We start from the raw sequence: 20,437 nt of genomic DNA, 5'->3' as shown, positions 1-20,437 counted from the left end.
GACTGTACTGGGGACCTTTAAAGAGGTGATGAGGTTAAAATAAGGCCAAGAGGGTGGGTCCTAACCCAATCTGACTGGTGTCTTTAGAAGAAGAGGAGCCGTGACCCACGGAGAGACACTGGGGTACACGTTCACAGAGAAAAAAGCGTGTGAGGGCAGAGCGAGAAAGCAGCCCTCCAAAAGCCAAGGAGAAACGACTCAGTAGAAACCAGCATGTGGGCCCCTTGATCTTGAACTTCCAGCCTCCAGAACTGTGAGAGAATACATTTCTGTTGTTTAGCCCACCCAGTCTGTGGGGTTTTGTTATGGCAGCCCTGGCAAACCAACACCCCATCACATGGGAGACTCCCATCCATCTCCGCAGCCTCGAGTCTCCTCTCTCACCCCGTGCCACCACCTGCAGCCTGGTGAAATTCTGCTCTGTAGCGCAAGCTCACTGTACATACGCTCTGCACTGGGTTAAAATCCTAGCTTTGCCATTTATTAGCTATGTGGTCTTGGCCAAATTACTTCATTTCCCTGAGCCCCAGTTTTCTCATCTGTATAATGGCAGTAATCGTTCTAGTGAAAGTGAGGTGAGGTGCTCGGCACTGTCCTCTGCTCCTGATACATATTCCCTTTACTCCTCCTCTGCCTCTCCGTGACTGGGTCTCAGCTCGGATGTCGCCTCCAGCAGGAAGCCTTCCTTGATTTTTCGAGCATCCTCTCTCCGAGGAGGTTCTAAAGCACCCCCCACCCTACAATGTGTCCCTCTGTCCCTACATTTTGTGTCCCTGCTGTCTTGTAACTACCTGTTTACTTGTCTCTGCAGCCCACAAGCCTGTGAGCTACAGAGTCTTGTCCATCACAGGTATGCACAGAGTAGGCTCAGTACATTTCTGGTTACTGAATGGGAGATGGAGGGAATAAATTGGTTGGGATCTGACACTTTCCAGAGCTGATAATTTGGGCACAATTCTCATATGCACAACCACAGAGATAACAAAGAATAGTAGCAACAACAGCAAAATAACAATAATAGTAAACCCTTCTCATAGAGCGCTGACTCTGTGCCAGACACTGTTTTAAGTATTCTACATCCATTAATTAAAGTCATTCTTATAACAACACTGTGAGGAAGGTATTATTCGTATTCCCATTTTTCAGATGAAGAAACTGAGGTCATATAACTTATCCAAGGTCAAAAAAGGCAGCAAACAGCAGAGCTGGAATCTTAGCCCAGACAGTCCGGTTCCCGAATCTGTGCTTTAATACAGTGTTGATGTCTCTTATTATAGGGTAGAGCCCTCACGCCCTTTTCAGCAGAATAGGGTTTCATCCAATGGGTCTGGACCTTTTTCTCTGCTTATAGAAAGTGCCTTACAACACCTGCACACAGATGTTTATAGCAGCTTTGTTCATAATTGCCAAAAATTGGAAGCAACCTTTAGAGATGTATGGATAAATAAACTATGGTATATCCAGACAATGGACAGTTATTCAGCGTGAAAAAGAAACGGGCTACTAAGCCATGAAAAGCCAAGGAGAAACCTCAAAAGCATATTACTAAGTGAAAGAAGCCAATCTGAAAAGGCTACATTACTGTATGATTCCAACAATATGATGTTCTGAAAGGACAAAACTATGGAAACAGTAAAAGGATCAGTGGTTGCCGGGGAGGGGGGGGCGGGAGGGGGAGAGGGATGAATAGGCAGAGCACAGAGGATTTTTAGGGCAGTGAAAATACTCTGTATAATACGTGAGTGGATGGATACATGTCGTTATACTTGCATCCAAACCTATAGAATATACAAAACCAAGAGAGGACCCTAATGTAAACTAGGGACTGCAGGTGACTATGATGTGTCAGTGTAGCTTCATCAGTTGTAACTAACGTCCCACTCCAGTGGGGGATGTCGATAATGGGGGAGGCAGGAGGGAAATGGGAAATCTCTGCACCTTCCCCTCAATTTTGATCTGAACCTAAATCTGCTCTAAAAAAATAAGGTCTTAATGAAAAAATACAGTGGCTCAAACCCGATGATCTCTAATCTAACATGCAGTGAAGCAAACTAAAAGAGAGAGACAGAGAGAGAGGGAGAGAGGGAGAGAGGAAGGGAGGAAGGGAGGAAGGAAGGGAGGGAGGGAGGGAGGGAGGCAGGGAGGGAAGGAGGGAGGGAGGCAGGGAGGGAAGGATGGAAGGATGGAGGGAGGCAGGGAGGGAGGGAGGGAGGGAGGGAGGGAGAAAGGGAGAAGAAAGGGTCCCCAGAAACATGCTTGATAGAAATCGCTCCTTTCTCATAATGATTGTATGTCAGGTCAAAGCACAATACCTTGGATTTTGTCAAATTAAAAGAGAAAGCATTTATTTTCTTAAATGTGGGGCATAATAGATGAAAACGCTGACCAGGGTGCACAAAGCCTGCTTCTAAAATCCCTGTGCTCAGAACTCTGGGGGAGCACCTAGCGGTCAGTGCATCTGAATAGCCCTCTCTGTTGAAACTGCTGTACCAACCAGAATACGAGTGGGAGTCAACATCCCTGAGAAAAAAACAACGTCTTTTACTAAGAGAAATCAGAAAATGCTACAAAGCCCCCCATGCTGACTGCCAAGGGCAAACCCAGACAGTGGCTGCAGGCACTGTTTTGTTGCACAGTCGCTCAGGAAGGGCTGTAAGGACAGGCCAGTCATCTCCCAGAGGAAAGGAGGGGCTGTCCTACTTCCTACAGGCTGTGCCCCACCTCTTTTTTTAAAAAGATAAAGGTCCAGTCTTCCTCGGCATGATTGAATTGATCCCCATACAGTCACACTGGGATTGAAGGGACTGACCAGGCTCGGATCCACCTCGGCTGACGCGAAGACTGAGAATTTGAGAACTGACCAGGCGGGCTCTGCCCTGATGCCTCTTGGTAGAATGATGATAAAACTGCTCGGATTCTCCCCTCCTCCCTGCATCCATGCACTTCACAAGGTGATTCTGCATCTCTCTCACCAGGCGGTGGAATCTTTCTTTTCCCCATCGCTTGTATCTGGGCAGGCCTGATGTCTTTTTTGGCCAACAGAATGGGGTGGAAAGGTCCTTGGTCCATTCTGAGCCTAAGCCTTAAGAGGCTTTGAGTGCTTAGGCTCTTGTCCTTGGAACCCTTCCTGACAGCCACGGAACAAGCTCGGCTAGCCTGCTGTGTGAAGACAGTGACAGTCACTCCCGTCACCCTAGCCAACAACCAACCAACCAACAGACCTGGGCATGAGGCCACCCTAGATGGGCCAGCCTCCAGCTTACCACACACATATGCAAGCCCAGCCAGGACCAGCTGAACTGATGCGGACGAGCAGAGCCACCCAGCTGACCTGCAGACTTTGAACAAGAATAAATGGTTGCTGTTTTAAGCCACTCCACCTCGAGGTGGTCTGTCATACAGCAATAGATGCCGATACAATCATCAGATGCAGCCAGAGCCTTTGAACAGCCAAGGAGAAGAAGGGGCAGCCTTCAATCTAGAGAAGGAGTGTGTGCCTTTGTTTGCAAATAAAACTTTATCGGAGCACGGGCACATCCACTCATTGTAGCTTTCCTGCTGCGACAACAAGGTAAAGTACAGTTGACCCTCTGCATCTGTGGATACAGAGGGCCGACAGCACTACCCCATTTTATACTCATAAAAGACTCGAGCATCACAGATTCTGGTATCGGCAGAAGGTCCTGGAACCAATTCCCCGCAGATACCTAGGGATGACTGTAGTTGCGAGAGATACCATCTGGTTTGCAAAGCCTAAAATATCTACTGTCTGTCCCTTTAAGAAAAAGGTTGCTGATCCCTGGTCTAGGGCATAACGAATAGTAACAACCACCACTGTGATAATCACCACCATCACCATCACCATCAACGAACAAACCTGATACAAAGGACTGACTTAAGAGTCAGGAGATCAGAATTCCTGTTGTGAGCATTTTGGCAGGTTCTGCCTTCTCTCTGGGCTTCAGTTTCCCCATCTGGCACTGAAGGAGGATGAGCAAGAAACTCTCCAGTCACTTCCACAGTTGATTTAAACCTCAGTTTGCTCAGACCAAAGGAAATGGGGGCGGGGCCTAGGAATACGCATTATCCCAGGCATCTCCTTATTTTGCTATCCCCGCACCCAAGCCCAGAGCCCCAGATGATCCAAATGCAAGTGAAAGCCTAAGAACCACTGATTTACACCATTTGTTTTCAGAGGGCTTGCCCATGGAAAAGAAAGGCAAAAGCGCCAAGTGTTTCCATGGGACGTTATGAGAAATTGCAGAGACTACTTTTGCAAGGAGATGTTTTAAGAACATCAAGCTGAGGCTGCCAGTTGGAATGTCCCTGAACAAATAAGTCCATGAAGAAGCCAGTCCTAATATTCCTCAAAGGGAGATAGGAGGAAAGTATGGAGTGGGGCTCAGCAAAAGCTGAAATATTAGTAAGGGATAGGAATGTGTCCAAATACATGGTGGTGGTGGTGGTGGTAGGGATGATGACGGTGACGGTGACGATGACGCCCATGGTGTTGGTGACGGTGCCATCTTCCACCCACGAACTAAGTGCTCTTATTAAGGATCTGCCATCTTGTCTTACAGTTTCACTCTTGCATTATTTTACTCTTCAAGTACATGAGACTTGGCTGTCCAAATATATCACTAGCTCCTCAAAGGTAAGGCCTTGGGATATACCTTCTGTGTCGTGTGTGGTGGTGAGACGTCAGGCTCTGCAGTCAGACACACTTGGCTTAAAACCCCAGTGCAGCAACACACTGAGCTCTGTGACCTTGGGCAGGCTAGTACACCTCTCTGAGCTTCTGCTCTCTCATCTGCAGGGATGGGATAATAATACACCTACGCAAAAGGGCTGCTGAGAGGACTGAGACAGTGCCCACAGAGCAGTCAGTAGTGCTATTTTTATTGTGCACACGGTAGGGGCCTAATAAATATTTGACAAATGAGCAGACAGAATCCAGTGCACCATGTTCATTGGCCTAGAGCAGTTCTTATGTGGGAGGGCTGGGGGTATGTGTGTGATTTTGCCCCCAGGGGGCATTTGGCAATCTCTGGAGACATTCTGGTTGTCACAGCTGGGGAGGGGGGTGCTACCGGCACTAGGGGGTGGCGGCCATGAATAATGCTACACATCCTACGGTGCACAGGACAGTCATTTCCAACAAAGAAGTATTTGTCCCCAAACGTCAATAGTGCCGAGGTTGAGCAATCCTGCCTTACAGTCAATTTCTATCTCTGTGCCTGAAATCTCCCAGTTGAAAAGTGCTAACTAGTGAAAAAGAAAAAGCTGGGCTTAGAATTCTCTGGAACAGATAGGAGGGGAACAAGGTGTCAAGGTTTTGGAAAGCCCAAGTATTCTTTGGAGGGTTGGTTAGCCCCTGTCACATCACGCAATGAAGAGTTTGTGCCTGGGGTCGGCTCAGAAGGCGGCAGGGGCTTCTCTGGGAAATAGCTCCTTGAGTCTTGGGGAAAACATGTCCCCGGAGCCCTGGGTGAGACATCTGCTAGGCACATGCTGCAGACAGATTTTATCAGGCTTTGCAAACTATTTGACATTAGTGCGTCTGGTGTGGTAAGGGATGGAATGACTCAGTCCCAGCTGGATTGCCACTTAGCTCTAAGCCCCCGTGTTTGCCTTCTGTTATTTTTATACACCACATAACACTGCTGGCCCCAGGCTCCCTGTCCCTTTTCAAGAGGACAAAGGAACAGCTCGACAGCTCCCAGCTGTTTGAGTCATTTGACCTTGGCTTCGCATGATAAGCAGATGAGCCAGAGGTGGGACTACTTACACGTGAGCCTCAGGCAGCGAGGGCGCAATGATGCAGCTGTGCACGGGGGTGAACGGACGCAGGAGGACTCCCATCCCCACCTTCTTCATCTTCTTGTCCCCGTTTGTGCTGAAGGTGAAGCAGAATGAAAGCAGCAGAGTGAACGGGCAGGAGCTGTTTTAAATGCCCTCTTCTCTCGCCAGGGGTTGTCTGGCAAATATCACTGGGCACCTGCTATGGGCCAGGCAGTAATTCCCGCTGGAGAGATGAAGGTTCTAGATGCAGCCAGTAAGCAGAGCATATTAGACCCCCTTCTCTCATGGAACACATATTCCCATGAAGGAGCAAATAAGATAAATCGGGCAGCTGTGTGGTATACTGGTATAGTAGACTAGCGGTCGGATATGTTTTGTTACCTGGCTAGACAAATATTTATGATGTTGTGGGACATTCGGTCTATGTCATGACTACTTAGTAGCAGGAAAGCCATTGACAGAATGTAAGCAATAAGCAAATGGGAGGGTTCCAATAAAACTCTGTTTACAAAACCAGCCTGGGGGCTGGATTTGGCCCATGAGCTGGAGTTTGCTGACCCGTTCCCATCCCCACCCCCACTAGACAGTGATACGTGCTATGGGGAGAAAAAAGAGAAGGGGGCTCAGAAGGGCTGGGAGAGCTGGGGCTTGCAATTTTCAATAGAGTGATTGGGGAAGTTATCACCGAGAAGGTGACATTTGATAAAAATCTGCAGTGGAAGGGAGTGAGCCATTCAGATGTCTGGGGGCAGAGCATTCTGGAGAGAGGGAGCAACAGGTGCAAATGTCCTGAGGTGGGACTGTGTTTTAGAGATGGCAAGGAGGCACGTGTGGCTGGAGTGAGCAACAGAGAGAGAGGGAGGGAAGGATGGAGAGAGGATGGGGGCCTTGCAGACCAGTGCGAGGACTCTGGCCTTTTCCCTCAACGAAAGTAAAGGACTCTGAGCTGAAAGAGGACATGATGTGACCAAGGATCCCTCTGGCTGCTGTTTTGAGAATGGCCGATGGTGGGAGTGGAGGGCAAGGAGACCAGTGAGAAGTATCACAATAATTTCAGCTTGAGAGAGGAAGGTGGCCGGCACCCAGGGTCCTAGCGACAGGGATGGTGGGAAGTGGAAATGGCAGGTGCACACAGGGCAGGAACTGCCTGGAGTCAGCGGCTTTTATTTGCGGTCCTTTCCTTAAAGGGGCTTCTCCCAACTCTCCAGACTGCTGACTCACTGGCTGGATGAACCAGCCATGAGACGTGGGGATCTCGAGCTTCAGACGTCGGCACAAGCGTGCCCCCAAAGATCAGCCACGACCAGGCGTACCTCTCCGGAAGCCCATCCCCTGCCCCACAGAGAATACAGAAGCTTCCTCTGAAGCCAAAACCATCTGGGGGAAGCAGGGGTGGGCAGGGGGGTGGGGAAAGGGATGCTTAGAGAGGAGAACTGCCCAAACAGGCGGTTCATCTTTGAAACCACTGGACATTTATCCAAAAAGGACTGTTTCAAAGTGAAAAATATTAAGTTACATTTAATACCACAGTCAAGTTTTTCTTTTCAACACCATCATGGAGTAAGTCATTTCAGTCAGAGAAGACGGGGTTTGTTTGTTTGTTTTCCTTTTTGGCATGCCTGGGTCACAGGGTATATATTTTTTGCCCATGACCAAATCTAGCCCATAGACATGTTTTAATAAGCCTACTGTGTGCGTAATGGAATTGATTGTCTATATTCTAAAATTGGGAGATGTCACATAAAGATGGAAAAGCTTTGGTTCTTGAAGACTCGAAAGTTCTTGCCACTCTGAGTAAGAGTTGGGTGAGGCCCAAGGTCAAGATCGCTGCCCACTTTGCACGAGGTGGTGCCTCTTGGGTTGCCTGAGACTCAAAAACCCCTGGCATCTCAGTCCCAGCTTGCCTTACATATTTATGCTACCAGTGTGCTCCTTTAAAGCCTTGTAGTTTCTCAGCCTGAGGACTTTAATACTGATTGAATCATTGACCGGTTCCCTGATTCATTCACGTCTCCCCATATCTATGGAACATCTCTGCGCTGGGGGCTGTAGGTGCGGTGATGGAGACAGATCCAGCCCCTCCCCTCCGGAGCTTAAGAGCCTCCTGGCGGAGACGGGCTTTACACAAACACAGCTGTGATAAGGCTGAGTTGGAGAGTGTGTGGTGCTTTGACAGACCCAAACAGAGAATCTGGCTGAAATGGAGCCAGGGAATACTTCCTGGAGGGAGTTGTGTCAATTTAGAAACATGGGCCTCAAGTTTCTTCTAATGCGAAGGTGGCTTTATAGCCCCCATTCCCCTGGAATCTTGGCTTTCTGAGTGGCTGGGCCAATAGAATGTGTCAGAAGTGGTGTGATGCCAATTTCTGGGTCCCAGCTCCAGGAACTGGCAGCTTTTCATTCTTATGTCTTGGGATGATCACTCTTAGCACCCAGGGACCACCATGCTGGGAGGAAGCTGGCAGCCTGTGAAGAGACTCATAGGGAGGAGGACCAAGACTGCGGGCTCTCAGTCCTGGATGAGCTCAGAGCTGACAGCCAGCCCCCAGGTGCCACTGTGTGCACGAGCTCTCTCGGAAGCAGACACTTTGAGCTGCCCCAGCTAGTGCTGAATCCCTCCCCGCTTAACCCTACTCAAACGGCAGATTTGTGAGTGAAATAGATGTTTGCTGTCTTGAGTTAATAGGTTTTGGAGTGGTTGCTCACAGCAACAGTAACTGGAACAGAAGTAAATATTGAGCTGAGATCTGCAGGTTGAATGGGAACTCAGTAGGCAGAGGGCAGAGGGAGAGGCCCTGGGGAGGAGGGAGAGGGAGACAGTGTGGCTGGAGGGGAAGCCAAGGGCTAGCCCATCCAGAGCCTTGTAGCCCCTGCTCAGACTTTTGTCTTTATCCGATAAAGAATGGTGGCCACTGAGGATTTTAAACTGGGAGTGGTTTACATTTGGAAAGCTCGCTCTGGCTTAGCGTGGGGAAAGGAGCCAGAAGAGGTGGAGGCGGCCATTAGGAAGTCACCTTCCTCCTGGGAATTTGAGGACAATCTTGGGGTCACAGAGCTAACTAAAACATAGGAGCAGAATCTAGGTCCCCTGCTTTCCATTTCCACAGGCTCTTTATTCAACCCTAGAGCCGAGGAAACCACAAGCCAGTATGCTGGCTTGCCCGGGCTCACCGGCTCAACCCAGTGGCCTAGAATACGGGGAAATTAACCCAGCTATTGCACTCCTTAATCTCTTGTTTTATGTCTCGTCTCAACTGCAAACATAAGGCAAGTTCTACCAGTTGTTTTTTTCTCCTTTTTCAGCCGAACCTGCAGCTGAGAAATGAGGTCAATGAGCACAGTGGGAAAGACTGCTTGCAGGCCGGAATCTTTGGGGACATGCTTGATTTTCTTTTTTCCCTACATAGTTTGTCAGACTTAAAACTTTGGTCTAAAAGAGCTTATCCTATGGTCTTAGATCCAGAGGGGGGGAAAAATCCCTTTTGCTTTTAGAATGTGCAGGATCAAATACTGTGTTAAAAAAGCAGTTCTAAATGAACACTTGTATTTTTGATAATTCTGTGATTGGAATTATATTTATAGAACATAGCTCTTACATGTGAGATGTCTTCTAGCCTGACTGGAAATTAAGATTTTTAGCCATAGATCTGAGGGTTTTAAGTAATTGAGGGCCAGAGAGATCAACTTCATTTCACTGCATAATAACAGCTAGCAATTACTAAGCACGTCTCATAAGCCAGGTTCTGTGCTAAGTGTTATTTCTTTTAATCCTCATAACAAATTTGGGAGTTTGGTACCATTCATAAGGGTGTAGAGAGAGGAGGCTCAGAGCAGCACAGCGACCTGCCCAAAGCTAAACAGTTGTATGGGGGAAGTCTGGGCTCGAACCCCAGCCCTGTGCTCTTAACCACTACTCCCTACTGGTAGGGATAATCTCCCAGTGCTATTTTATAACCCCTGCCGCCCCCACCTGCATTTGATGGCTATGTTGCAATAACAGTCTCCAGTTTTATTTTAATGACCAGCCTTGCACAGCTCATGGAATCCACTGGATAAGTCATAACCAGACCAATGTCCACGTGAGGCAAGATCTCATGCATATTTAAACTTATTAAACTTTAAATATACCATGTCTTGCACACTGAAACATGGATCGGAGAGGGAAGAATTGTGTTCTGTGACCATGGATTAAAAACCCCATGCAAACAAGGGCAACGTTACAACCAAACTATTTAAACAGTCACGGGAGGATCTTTACAGATGCCACCTTCCCCAGAGCCTGTTTGTTTGCCCAATAATCTGGGTAAAAAGTTCCTGCAAAAAGAGCCACTAGTTCGTTCCTTCTCTTTATTCTAGAGAAAGGCTGCCAGGTGACTAGTGCCCCTAGAGGTACCAGACTCAGAGAGGGTCATCGGGCTCTTAGATGACACTAAGGGCAAAACTTGCACTGAGCTCGTGGGACCTTCACGGAGAGGGTAAGAACGCCTTGGCTCACTGAGTGGCTTTCTCTGTCTCCTGCGCCTCTTCAAGGTCCCGTGAGGACACTTCAGTGGGGTCCACCGAGTGGCTGGATGGAGGTGGCTCAGGTCATGACTTGCCTGCTTTTATTTTTTTTTTCATTCTGAAAATCATATTTCTGATTTTGGCAATAGATAACACCACCACACCCTCCTTCTCCAGCCCTGGCCTTTCTAACCTGACATGCGGGCTTGCAGGATTTCTGGCGGGCTGATACAGATAGGTCTAACCATACCTCTGTTTTTGTCACCCACTGAACTCCCATTCAGCATTAAAGACCCTGCTCAGAAGTCACACTTCTGGGGATTCTTTCCAGATTTCCTTTTCACCCCCTAAAGTTGAGCGGGCGGACATTGTGAAGTAATAGAAAAAAAATATATATATTGGTCTCTGCCCTCACTTTCTGGCACAGAGCTCCTAAAACCCTTGGAATTTCCTACGTGATAAAGAGTACCAGGGGCATCTCTTGTTTTAATATTTGGTCTTAGACCCTGGATCCTGACACAGAGCTCCCAAATCCCTTGGAATTTTCTGGGTGATAGAGGTGTCTTTTTCTGGGGAATGGGGCAACTCTTGGTGGGCTCCTGGATAGCTTTAGGATGGGGGCTGGTCGCCAGAAAGACCAAGCCATGATTAGAAGCTTGGACCTCTCAGCCCCACCCCCAGTCCTCTGGGAAGGGGAGAGGGGCTGGAGACTGAGTTAATGACAGAGCATGCCTATGTGATGAAGCCTCCATAAAAATCCCTGAAGTACGGGGTTTGTAGAGCTTCCGAGTTGGTGATCACATCCAAATAATGGGAGGATGGCACTCCCCAACTCCACAGGAAAAGAAGCTCCTGTGCCTGGGTCCCTTCCAGACCTTACCCTGTGTACTTCTTGATCGGGGTGCTCATCTGTACCCTTTATTATGTAATAAAATGGAAAATGTAAGTCAGTGCTTCCCTGAGTTCTGTGAGCCATTCTAGAAAATTATCAAACCCAAGGAAGGGGGTCATGGGAACCCTGATTTATAGCTGGTTGGTCAGAAGTACAAGTGACAACCTGGGACTCGTGATTGGCATCTGACATGGGGGCAGTCTTGTGGGACTGAACCCTTAACCTGTGGGATCTGATGCTAACTCCAGGTAGAAAGTGTCAGAACTGAATAGGATGGTAGGATGCCCTGCTGGTGTCGCAGACATTTGCTTGGTGTGGGGGAAAACCCCACACATCTGGTGTCAGAAGTATGAGTGTGATCATGGTGTGAGAGTAAAGGAGAAACACATGGGAGGAGTGTTTTTCCTTTACAGGCACACTTCAGGGCACTTGAGGGGCACCCCCATGGTACTGTGCTGTGGCACCGCATGCGGTAGGGACTGTCCCTCAATCCTTTTCATATCTCCGTGCCATCAGAAGGCCTGCACGCAGTAGGTCTTCAAAATACAAACGGTTGCTTGTACAATGAGAACGGGCCTGGGTCAAGGTCGTCTCCCATTCTCACCCCTACACTTACTTGGAAGCCAGGATAAAGGTCCAAGACATAATGCACTAAGGGGTCACGGGTATTTTACTGAAGACCTTCTGGGGAAACTGAGGAATGGATCTACATGTCACACTATGAGGCAAAACCTCGTAAAAACCCTCATTAGACATCTCCATTCTCTCCCACTGTTGGCTGCCTTTCCTCTCCTCCCTCCTCCGAAGGGTCCCTTCCGCTCACACTCTCGGCCCGTCTCCTGAACGTCTCCATTGTGTCTGCCAGGGAAGCCTCTCTGTTCTTCCTGTCTGCCTGCGTATTCACTTGAATACACTTGCTCACCAAAGAAAGCTTCCCCTTGGGATGCTCACTCCTTGGAAGGCATGTGGTGGGGATTGTAAATCATAGATATTTTCTCTAGTCTCAGAATGAATGAATGAGTTAATAAATGAATGCACAAATGGTAAGCTAGCTTACTTAGACCAACCCACTGGGTAAAAATAACCAAAAATGCTGGACAAAATATTTTTTTAGAAAGAGTGGCAAAGGGACTTCCCTGGTGGCACAGTGGTTAAGAATCCACCTGCCAATGCAGGGGACATGGGTTCGAGCCCTGGTCCGGGAAGATCCCACATGCTGCAGAGCAGCTAAGCCCGTGCGCCACAACTACTGAGCCTGCGCTCTAGAGCCCGTAAGCCACAACTACTGAGCCCGCGAGCCTAGAGCCCGTGCTCTGCAACAAGAGAAGCCACAGCAATGAGAAGCCCGAGCACCGCAACGAAGTGTAGCTCCCGCTCACCACTAGAGAAAGTCTGCACGCAGCAACGAAGAACCAGTGCAGCCAAAACACAAATAAATTTTAAAAATAAATAAAATAAAATAAAAAGAGTGGCAAAGAGCCAACAACGAAGTGGGAATCTCTCGGCCAAAACTAAAGAGAGACTGGAAACCAGAGAGGTAAGGCGGCCTGGGAGCTGCTTTGGTCCTAAGGACATTTGCCAATTTAGAAAAGGTTAACTTTCCTTCTAACAGCTTCCCCGGGCAAGGAAAAAGCATAGTCCATGGTCTGCACAAATGAGCAATCAAAAAGACCCTTCTTACAATAAGCTGGGATTCCCAAGGGCCAGACTTTCAGGGGAAAGGAGACTAGAAATATACCAGCCCCTCATGGTCTCACAGTCAGGGTTCCCACCAGTCACCGGGAACCTTGAGCTTTAAGAAGACCTCCAACCACTAGTGTCCAGCCCCCTCAGCCCCCACGCCAGGGCCTCACAGACCAGAACTCCCTCTTTTTTTTTTTTTCATTAAGTTGAAATTTACATAACATAAAATTAACTGTTTTAAAGGGTGCAATTCAATGGCATTTGAATTGATGGCTGTACAACCACTGCCTAAATCTAGTTCCAAAACATTTTAATCAGCCCCAAAGGACACCCCACACCCATTAAGCAGTCATTCTCCATCCCCCCCACTTCCTCAACCCCTGGCAACCACCAATCTGCTTCCTGTTTGGGATGAACCTCAAACAAACTATGGCAAGTGAAAGAAGCCAGGCACAAAAAGGTCACATATTGTATGGTTCCATTGGTAGGACCATTGTTTTTAAGACGTACACATGCATATTTCTTTAGGTTAACGTTGTGAAGAATTTGGGAAATGGTGCATTACCTGCTGTGGATTCCATTTCCCCTTTAGCCGGCGACATGTCAATTTGGGTTCCTAAAAGCAGCCCTAGCACAGTAACTCTCAACCTTGGCTTCACATGGGAATTGTCTAGGGGAGCTTTAAAAAGTACTATGTCCGGGGGCTTCCCGGTGGCGCAGTGGTTGAGAGTCCGCCTGCCGATGCAGGGAACACGGCTTCGTGCCCCGGTCCGGGAAGATCCCACATGCTGCTGAGCGGCTGGGCCCGTGAGCCATGGCCGCTGAGCCTGCGCGTCCGGAGCCTGTGCTCCGCAGCGGGAGGGGCCACAACACTGAGAGGCCCGTGTACCGCAAAAAAAAACAAAAACGGAAAAAACAAAGTAGTGTGCAAACACATTAAGGGAACTCAGAGTCCAAATGGGCTCTGGAGGTGGTTGGGCTGAAATCTGGGAGGGATCAGGAGAGGGCAGCATTTAAGCTGGGCTTTTAATGATAATTAGAACTTTAGTTGGAAGAGGATGTAGGGAAGAGTACTTAAGGCCCAGAGAACAGCACGGGAAAATGCCCAGAAGTAGGGACAAGCCTTGGAATGAGAGGGAAAGAGGCACTTCTGGGGACCAGCAAGATTTCTTGGGTAGCTCTTGGCACTGGATGTGAAGGCAGACATATGTAATAGAAAATACCTCACTGAATACCAGGAGGTGAGGCTGGCGAGGTAGGTTGAGCCAGACTAAAAGAAGTCATTAGACACCAGCCTAAGAAGGGGCTCCCCATGTGAGACAGCTGCCACCCCTCAACCCAACCAGGCAGTGTTCCATCACAGTGGTCCTTCCCAAGACCACTGGTGCCATGGTGATGGTGTCTACTTACGTCAAAAGAATATCCCCATACTGGATATCGGACATCTTTTTGGCTGGTTGGAATATATTTCTTTCTTCCTCTTTGAGTTTCTGAAGTTGTTGTTGCTTCTTTTTCAATGCACTCTCCTCCCTCAGAATAGTAAAGTATCCACGGCCAATCTTCACCCACTGAATCAAGATGCTGGAGAAAGAGAAAGAGAGAGGAAGATGAGTTGGCTATCAATGCAATGTCTTACTGTCTTGGGACTGATAATCCATTGAAGGGCACTCTCATGCCCAGTAGCAGGAGACCTCCTGCCTTTAGAATTCCAAAGTCACAGAGACCTAAGCTTGGATTATGGACCCACGTCTTACCAAAGACCTTGAACAAATTATCTAACCTCTCCTGGTTTCAGTTCCATCACTCCACAAACATTTATTGAGTGCCTACTATGTGCTAGGCACTCTGCTATGTCCATTGAAATGAGCATAATAATTCACACCCCAGAGAATTAATTTAATTGGCGGTGTTTTTATTTTGTTTTGTTTTTCATGGTGTGTCTCAGGTTCACGGAAATGCGGTATTTTAGTTTCTTATACATATGTCACCGGAAGGTCACCAGCAATCTTTTTCTAAATTTAGACCCCGCTTCTCAGCTCATGTAAAGTTTTCTGAATCTCTATGCTACGCGACACATGTGCATCCCAGCCGGTCACTGGCAGGTATGGATCAGGCGTCATCTGCCCAGCCCATATTCTTGTTACAGCAAACTAGTCTCTCAGGTTCCTCATGTGTAAAATTGTGCAAAACCAAATGAACGTGTACGCTGGTGGAACACAGTGAAACCAGATCATACAGAACTGGCCCTGGATTGTCCATTTGGGCTCTTATTTTTAAGTTTAGGGATGCAAGCCGTTGATCTGAGGTGGAATTCATATTTGAAACAAAAATGTGCTTCGGTTTTGCTTTCAAGCTTCTGAAATCCACTCATCAAAGAGCATCCTGAGGTTGCCGGATAACCTGACAGAACGAAAACCGTAACCAGGAGCAACCCCTTAATTTCACAGGGGAGGATTTTCTGGATGCGGCACAAAGCAAATGCAGAGCTGTTCTGGGAGCTGGGGCTGACAGCAACTGTTTTCTCGTGGTTATGTTACTTCACAGAGACTCTCCGCTCAAAACGTGGTTCATAGGTCAAGGCTGACCTCACACACGCAGCACAAGGGTGTGAAATGGCATGACTCACATTATGAGGCTTTCTGGGCTCCGAAGCAGGTCTGCAATCAGCTGAGGGAGCGGGGGGGGGGGGGGGGGGGGGGGGGGGGGGGGGGTTTTCGGGGGGGGGGGCTGGGGTGAGGGGTCCCTTGTTTGGGTGTGGTCTCAACTTCCCGCCAGCACCAAAACAAGGAGCACCTTGGGTTTCTTATCAGCTTTTGCCCAGATGTGGGGCAGAGGGAATGGGGAGGAGGGGGGCAGGCAGCTCAAACGCTGCCAAAGGTCGCACGTCAAAAATGGAGTCAGACGCTTCACTGCGTTAATTCACGCCCAATTTCAAATGTGTGTGTTTGCCTAAACAGCTGCATCATTATTAACCGTTCAACAGAAATGTCCTGAATACCCGCTGTGTGTCAGGAGCTACTCTAGGCGCTGAGGTACAGCAGCAAACCAAACAGCTCACAACATTCCTGTCCTCGTGAAGCTCCTATTCCAGGGGGTGGAGACAGACACGAAACAGAGTGAAGTGTAGGTGACACGCTAAGTTCCAGGGAGAAGCATAAAGCAGGGACATGGGAGAGTGAGAGACAGGGGTGGGGTGTAGATTGGTGCCATTTTAAATTGATGGTCAGCGAGGGCCTGGCTGAGAAGGTGACATTTGAGGAAAGACATAAAGGAGGTGATGGAGTAAACCATGCAGATGCCTGGGGGAAGGGAACAGCATGTGCAAAGGCCCTGGGCAAGTACAACTTTTCATCCAGAAAAGTTTCGCTTGCATTGAATAAAATGTTATGTGACATCACATAGTACAGTTTGTGCTCCTGAAAGATTATATTTGTCTGATTTAGATACTGGTCTTCTATCTAAGACTTTTGTTTAACAGAAAGGATCTGCTCTGAAAAAGGAAGGAAGGAAGGGAGGGAGGGAGGGAGGGAGGGAGGGAGGGAGGGAGGGGGGGGGAGGGGGGGGGGGGGGAGAAGGAGGAAAAGCACTGCTGTGTCCCAGACTGGGTGCTACTCTAGGAAGCAATAGATGTTACCACTTTCATTAAGACGCTCATCTCTAATAACTCCAACTAACATCCTCAAGTTCCGAACCCCAGCAATTGGATAGGTCCCTCTCTGCCATCGGACCTCAGTGAGACTTCTCAAGCGTACCCAGGGTGCTCCTGAGATGCAGCAAATCATCTGGATAAGAGGCTTTTTCAGTGAACGAGGCCACGTTGTGGTTTCACATCTGTGGTAGAACTTAGCCCTGTAGCTCAACAGTTCCGTGTTCTGCCCTCCCGCGAGTCCCTCACTTCTGGGTGTGTGAGTTCACTTATTTATCCTCACAACAGCTCGACCCTGTGGGCACTGTTGTTATCATTTCCATCTGCAGATGAGGAAACAGGCCCAGAAAGGTGAGGTCAATAAAGCTGGAAAGGGGCTTCCCTGGTGGCGCAGTGGTTGGGCGTCCGCCTGCCGATGCAGGGGACACAGGTTCGTGCCCCGGTCCGGGAAGATCCCACATGCCACGGAGCGGCTGGGCCCGTGAGCCATGGCCACTGAGCCTGCGCATCCGGAGCCTGTGCTTCGCAATGGGAGAGGCCACAACAGTGAGAGGCCCGCGTACCGCAAAAAAAAAAAAGCTGGAAAGAAGCAGATCTGGGGTCTGAACCCAGGTAGTGGATTCCCCCGTGGGGTCGGACTACAGAGTCTGCTGGTTTGTAGCAGGTCAGGATGTTTCCACTGGGGAGTCTCACCAGCTTGTCCTGGAAATCCCTGTCCTTGACTTGGAGATTCTATAGGCCACCAGGTGTCCTTGGCTAACTTGGGTGGCTTGTCATTGACTGGCCGGTGTTAGGGGCTCGCCTTTACCTGTTGCCCAGATTCTCTCATGGAGTAGAAGGCTGTCAGCAAGGCCTCTCAGGTCCCAGAACAGACCATGGTCTTCAGAGGCAGAGGGTGGGACCGGCACTGAGAAGTCTCATGTGTGATAATCGCGTACAACAGGGGGAGAGGTCCCAGGGACCTGGAGCAGACCCAGGCAGTATGGTGGGCTTCGCGCTCTGACTTCACTGTGTAACTGAACAAAAGCCTTTGTCTTTCCCTGCAGAAACTGTAACCAACTAGATCCTGAAATGCACGTGTTATGGATTGAATTGTGTACCACCCCCCAGCCAAATTCATAGGGTGAAGTCTCAACCCCCAGTACCTCAGAATGTGACCTTATTTGGAAATAGGGTCACTGCAGATGTCATTAGTTAAGATTCGGTCATACTGGAGGAGGGTGGGTCCCTATGCCAATATGACTGGTGCCCATATAAAAAGGGGAAATGTGGGCACAGACACACAGGCAGAGAGAAAACCATGTGAAAATGAAGGCAGAGATCAGGGCAATGCTTCTGCAGGCCAAGGAATGCCGAAGATTGCCCGCAAATCAGCAGAAGCTAGGAGAGAGGCATGGAACAGATTTTCCCTCTCAGACGCAAGAAGGAACCAACCCTTCTGATACCTTGATCTTGGACTTCTAGCCTCTGGAACTGTGAGACAATAAATTTCTGTTGTTTAAGCTACCCAGTTTGTAGTACTTTGTTCCAGCAGCCCTAGTAAACTGTTACAGCATGATCAAATATCTAAGCCTACACTCATGGAACAGCCCAACTCTTTATTTTCTTTGACTGCAAGGGTTAACGAAATCCTTATTAATTTTATAATAAGTGACAGGCTGAAGGTCACGCCACAGTAAATAAAAGGGACCTGAATATTATGTCCCAGGCCCTGGGCTGGCATAAAAGGGACCTGAATATTATGTCCCAGGCCCTGAGCTGGACACCTATTTTGTGTCAGATCCTATTCTAGGCAGTTATGATGTGTCCGGTTCTGTTCAAGCACTGGCACTACAAAGGCGAACACACCCTCAAAGAATTCAGTCTTCACCTCTGCCTCTAAGTTATCTCATTTCTACAAAAGTAGAAATTAAGAGGTTGTTAAGAGATTTATTTGATTTCTTTATGCCCTTATTCCAAAAAGGATTAGGAGCAGAAAATTTTAAAAGTGAGAAGGGCAGGAGACATGAAAAAATAAGAAAACAGTATCAGGTAAGACAAGTATCGAAACCCATGACACATGAGCTAGTGCCCAGATTTGGCCCTCAGCATCCTAGTGGCCAGCACAAGGAGGGAAACACAATCCCTCATGTGATTCCTCATGACCATGAGATTTTGAAACAGCTGTTCAGGTGATGCCTAGCCATTCCTGGTGGAAGAAGAGATTTCTTTCAAGGACCTGTATAGGGACAACACTGTGAAAAGCGAAGTCTGCAACAAACCTCTAGATGCGGGTAGCGATGAATGCCTGTCTTACTGATTGACTCACAGAAAAGCATCGGGGAGTTGGTGTTGGCAATTTGAGGAATCTAGCAAGTTTTCTGGTAGAACTGCAGCCCCTTTCAGCCAAGGCAGCCGGACTCCTAGCGGTTAGATCTTCTGGAAAGACCTGGCTGAGAGATGAACAGAGGTGGTGGTGTGTGTGTGGACGGGGGCAGGGGTTGTCTGGGCCCTCAGGTCAGACCCACCAGCCTATTCTGGGAACTTCAGGCTGCGGGGTGTTCGCTCCGTGCACCGTGAAGTGCTCCCCTGTTACTGCAGAGGCCCATTTAAAAATGCCTACTATTTTAGCAAACCCCCATTTAATTCCCTGTATGTTCCCTCCATTTTCTTCATCATTATTGTTGATTACCAGGCTATTCGCCTGAAGGGAGCTACGTGCAGGGAAGAGCAGTTTTCGTCTTTAAATGCACTCACCCGGGGCCTCCTGTTCACTGCTTTCCGCGATGTAAAACTCCCACAGCTAACGTGGCAAGAGGAACGATGGGGAGTCAAATAATTAGCTGCGCCAGGCAAACGGAGGAAGAAGCGGATTATAAAATGGAAAGTTTCCCCTACCCAAAGCCACTTCCTCTTAACCAATGCATGCGGGTAGGTTTTCACATTTAAGGGACATGTGTTCTCTGTACATTCATGAGCCTGCGTGAGCTGATGAATGAAACATTCGCAATATGGCAATAGGAATAGTCTCAGTGGGGCTGAGCTGAGCCACACCAAAGGGGCAGGTTTCACTCCCAAGCACCTTCAGACCTGAGGGCCAGTGTACGAAGTGGTAAGCCTCGGAGGGGCCAGCCTCTTGGATGGGGTCTCTACTTTGCCACTCCCTTAGGCAGGTTTTAAACCTCTCTAAACCACAGCCTCTTCATCTCCAAATGAGGAAAAAAGTGATTCTTGCCTCAGAGGGCTGTTGGGAGGATTAAATGACAGTGGGTGTAAAGAGTTTAGTGTAGTGCCTAGTACCTAGGACTCAATGATTGGGCGCTACAATTACTACTGTCAACTCGCTTGACAGTGCTGAGAGGGCGGTGTGATCTGCAGTTGAGTAAATAGAGGGAAGAGGTTAAGTAAACGATGAGGGTCATAGTAGTTGGGAAGTAGCAAAGCAAGGGTTGGGAGCCAGCAGGGATGATTCCAGAATTTCTCTCTCCATCTGCATGCCGCAAACACAAGAATATTCAGAAGGAAGTTTTAAAGCTTTGAGTCTATGCGTGTCTGGGCTGCTCTTATTGTGCAGAGTTCACCTCTAGGCCCACAGAAGAGAAGCTGGTGGATTACACTTTCCTCCTTTAGACCATGTTTTACCCAATCCAAGTCACCACCTGTGGCAGATCACGTCATCATTCAGCAAATACTCACCCCCTCCCCCATCCCCTACATTCGGGGGGGAATGTTCTCCCAGCATCCTGACTTTGGGCTTCACCATATGACTTCTTTGGCCAATGGGATGTTAGTAGATACGACCTGAAAAGAAGCTTGAAATAAGCTTGCTCAGTTGGGTCCATGACAAGAAAAAAACCCCACTATTTCACTGAACCCAGAAGAATAAGAAAGGCATGGAACAGACCTGAACCCAGCTAATCTCAACCTAAATC

At 48.5% G+C, this 20,437-nt stretch overlaps 1 protein-coding gene across 1 annotated transcript in view; it reads right to left on the bottom strand.

The window, feature by feature from the left end:
- CCDC60 (coiled-coil domain containing 60) overlaps positions 1-20,437 on the bottom strand; it is a 167,383-nt gene that overhangs the window by 42,416 nt on the left and 104,530 nt on the right. The window contains exons 3-4 of the mRNA XM_029216810.1: positions 14,291-14,461; positions 5,789-5,896 (exon numbers count right to left, since the gene is read on the bottom strand). Coding sequence (XP_029072643.1) covers positions 5,789-5,896; positions 14,291-14,461 — 279 coding nt within the window. The remainder of the gene's footprint in view (positions 1-5,788; positions 5,897-14,290; positions 14,462-20,437) is intronic.

The sequence above is a fragment of the Monodon monoceros genome, unplaced genomic scaffold (assembly GCF_005190385.1).
Source record: "Monodon monoceros isolate NGI ecotype Baffin Bay Population unplaced genomic scaffold, NGI_Narwhal_1 Super_Scaffold_1, whole genome shotgun sequence".
Taxonomy (NCBI): Eukaryota; Metazoa; Chordata; class Mammalia; order Artiodactyla; family Monodontidae; genus Monodon; species Monodon monoceros.
This window is presented reverse-complemented; position numbering and strand designations above follow the sequence as displayed.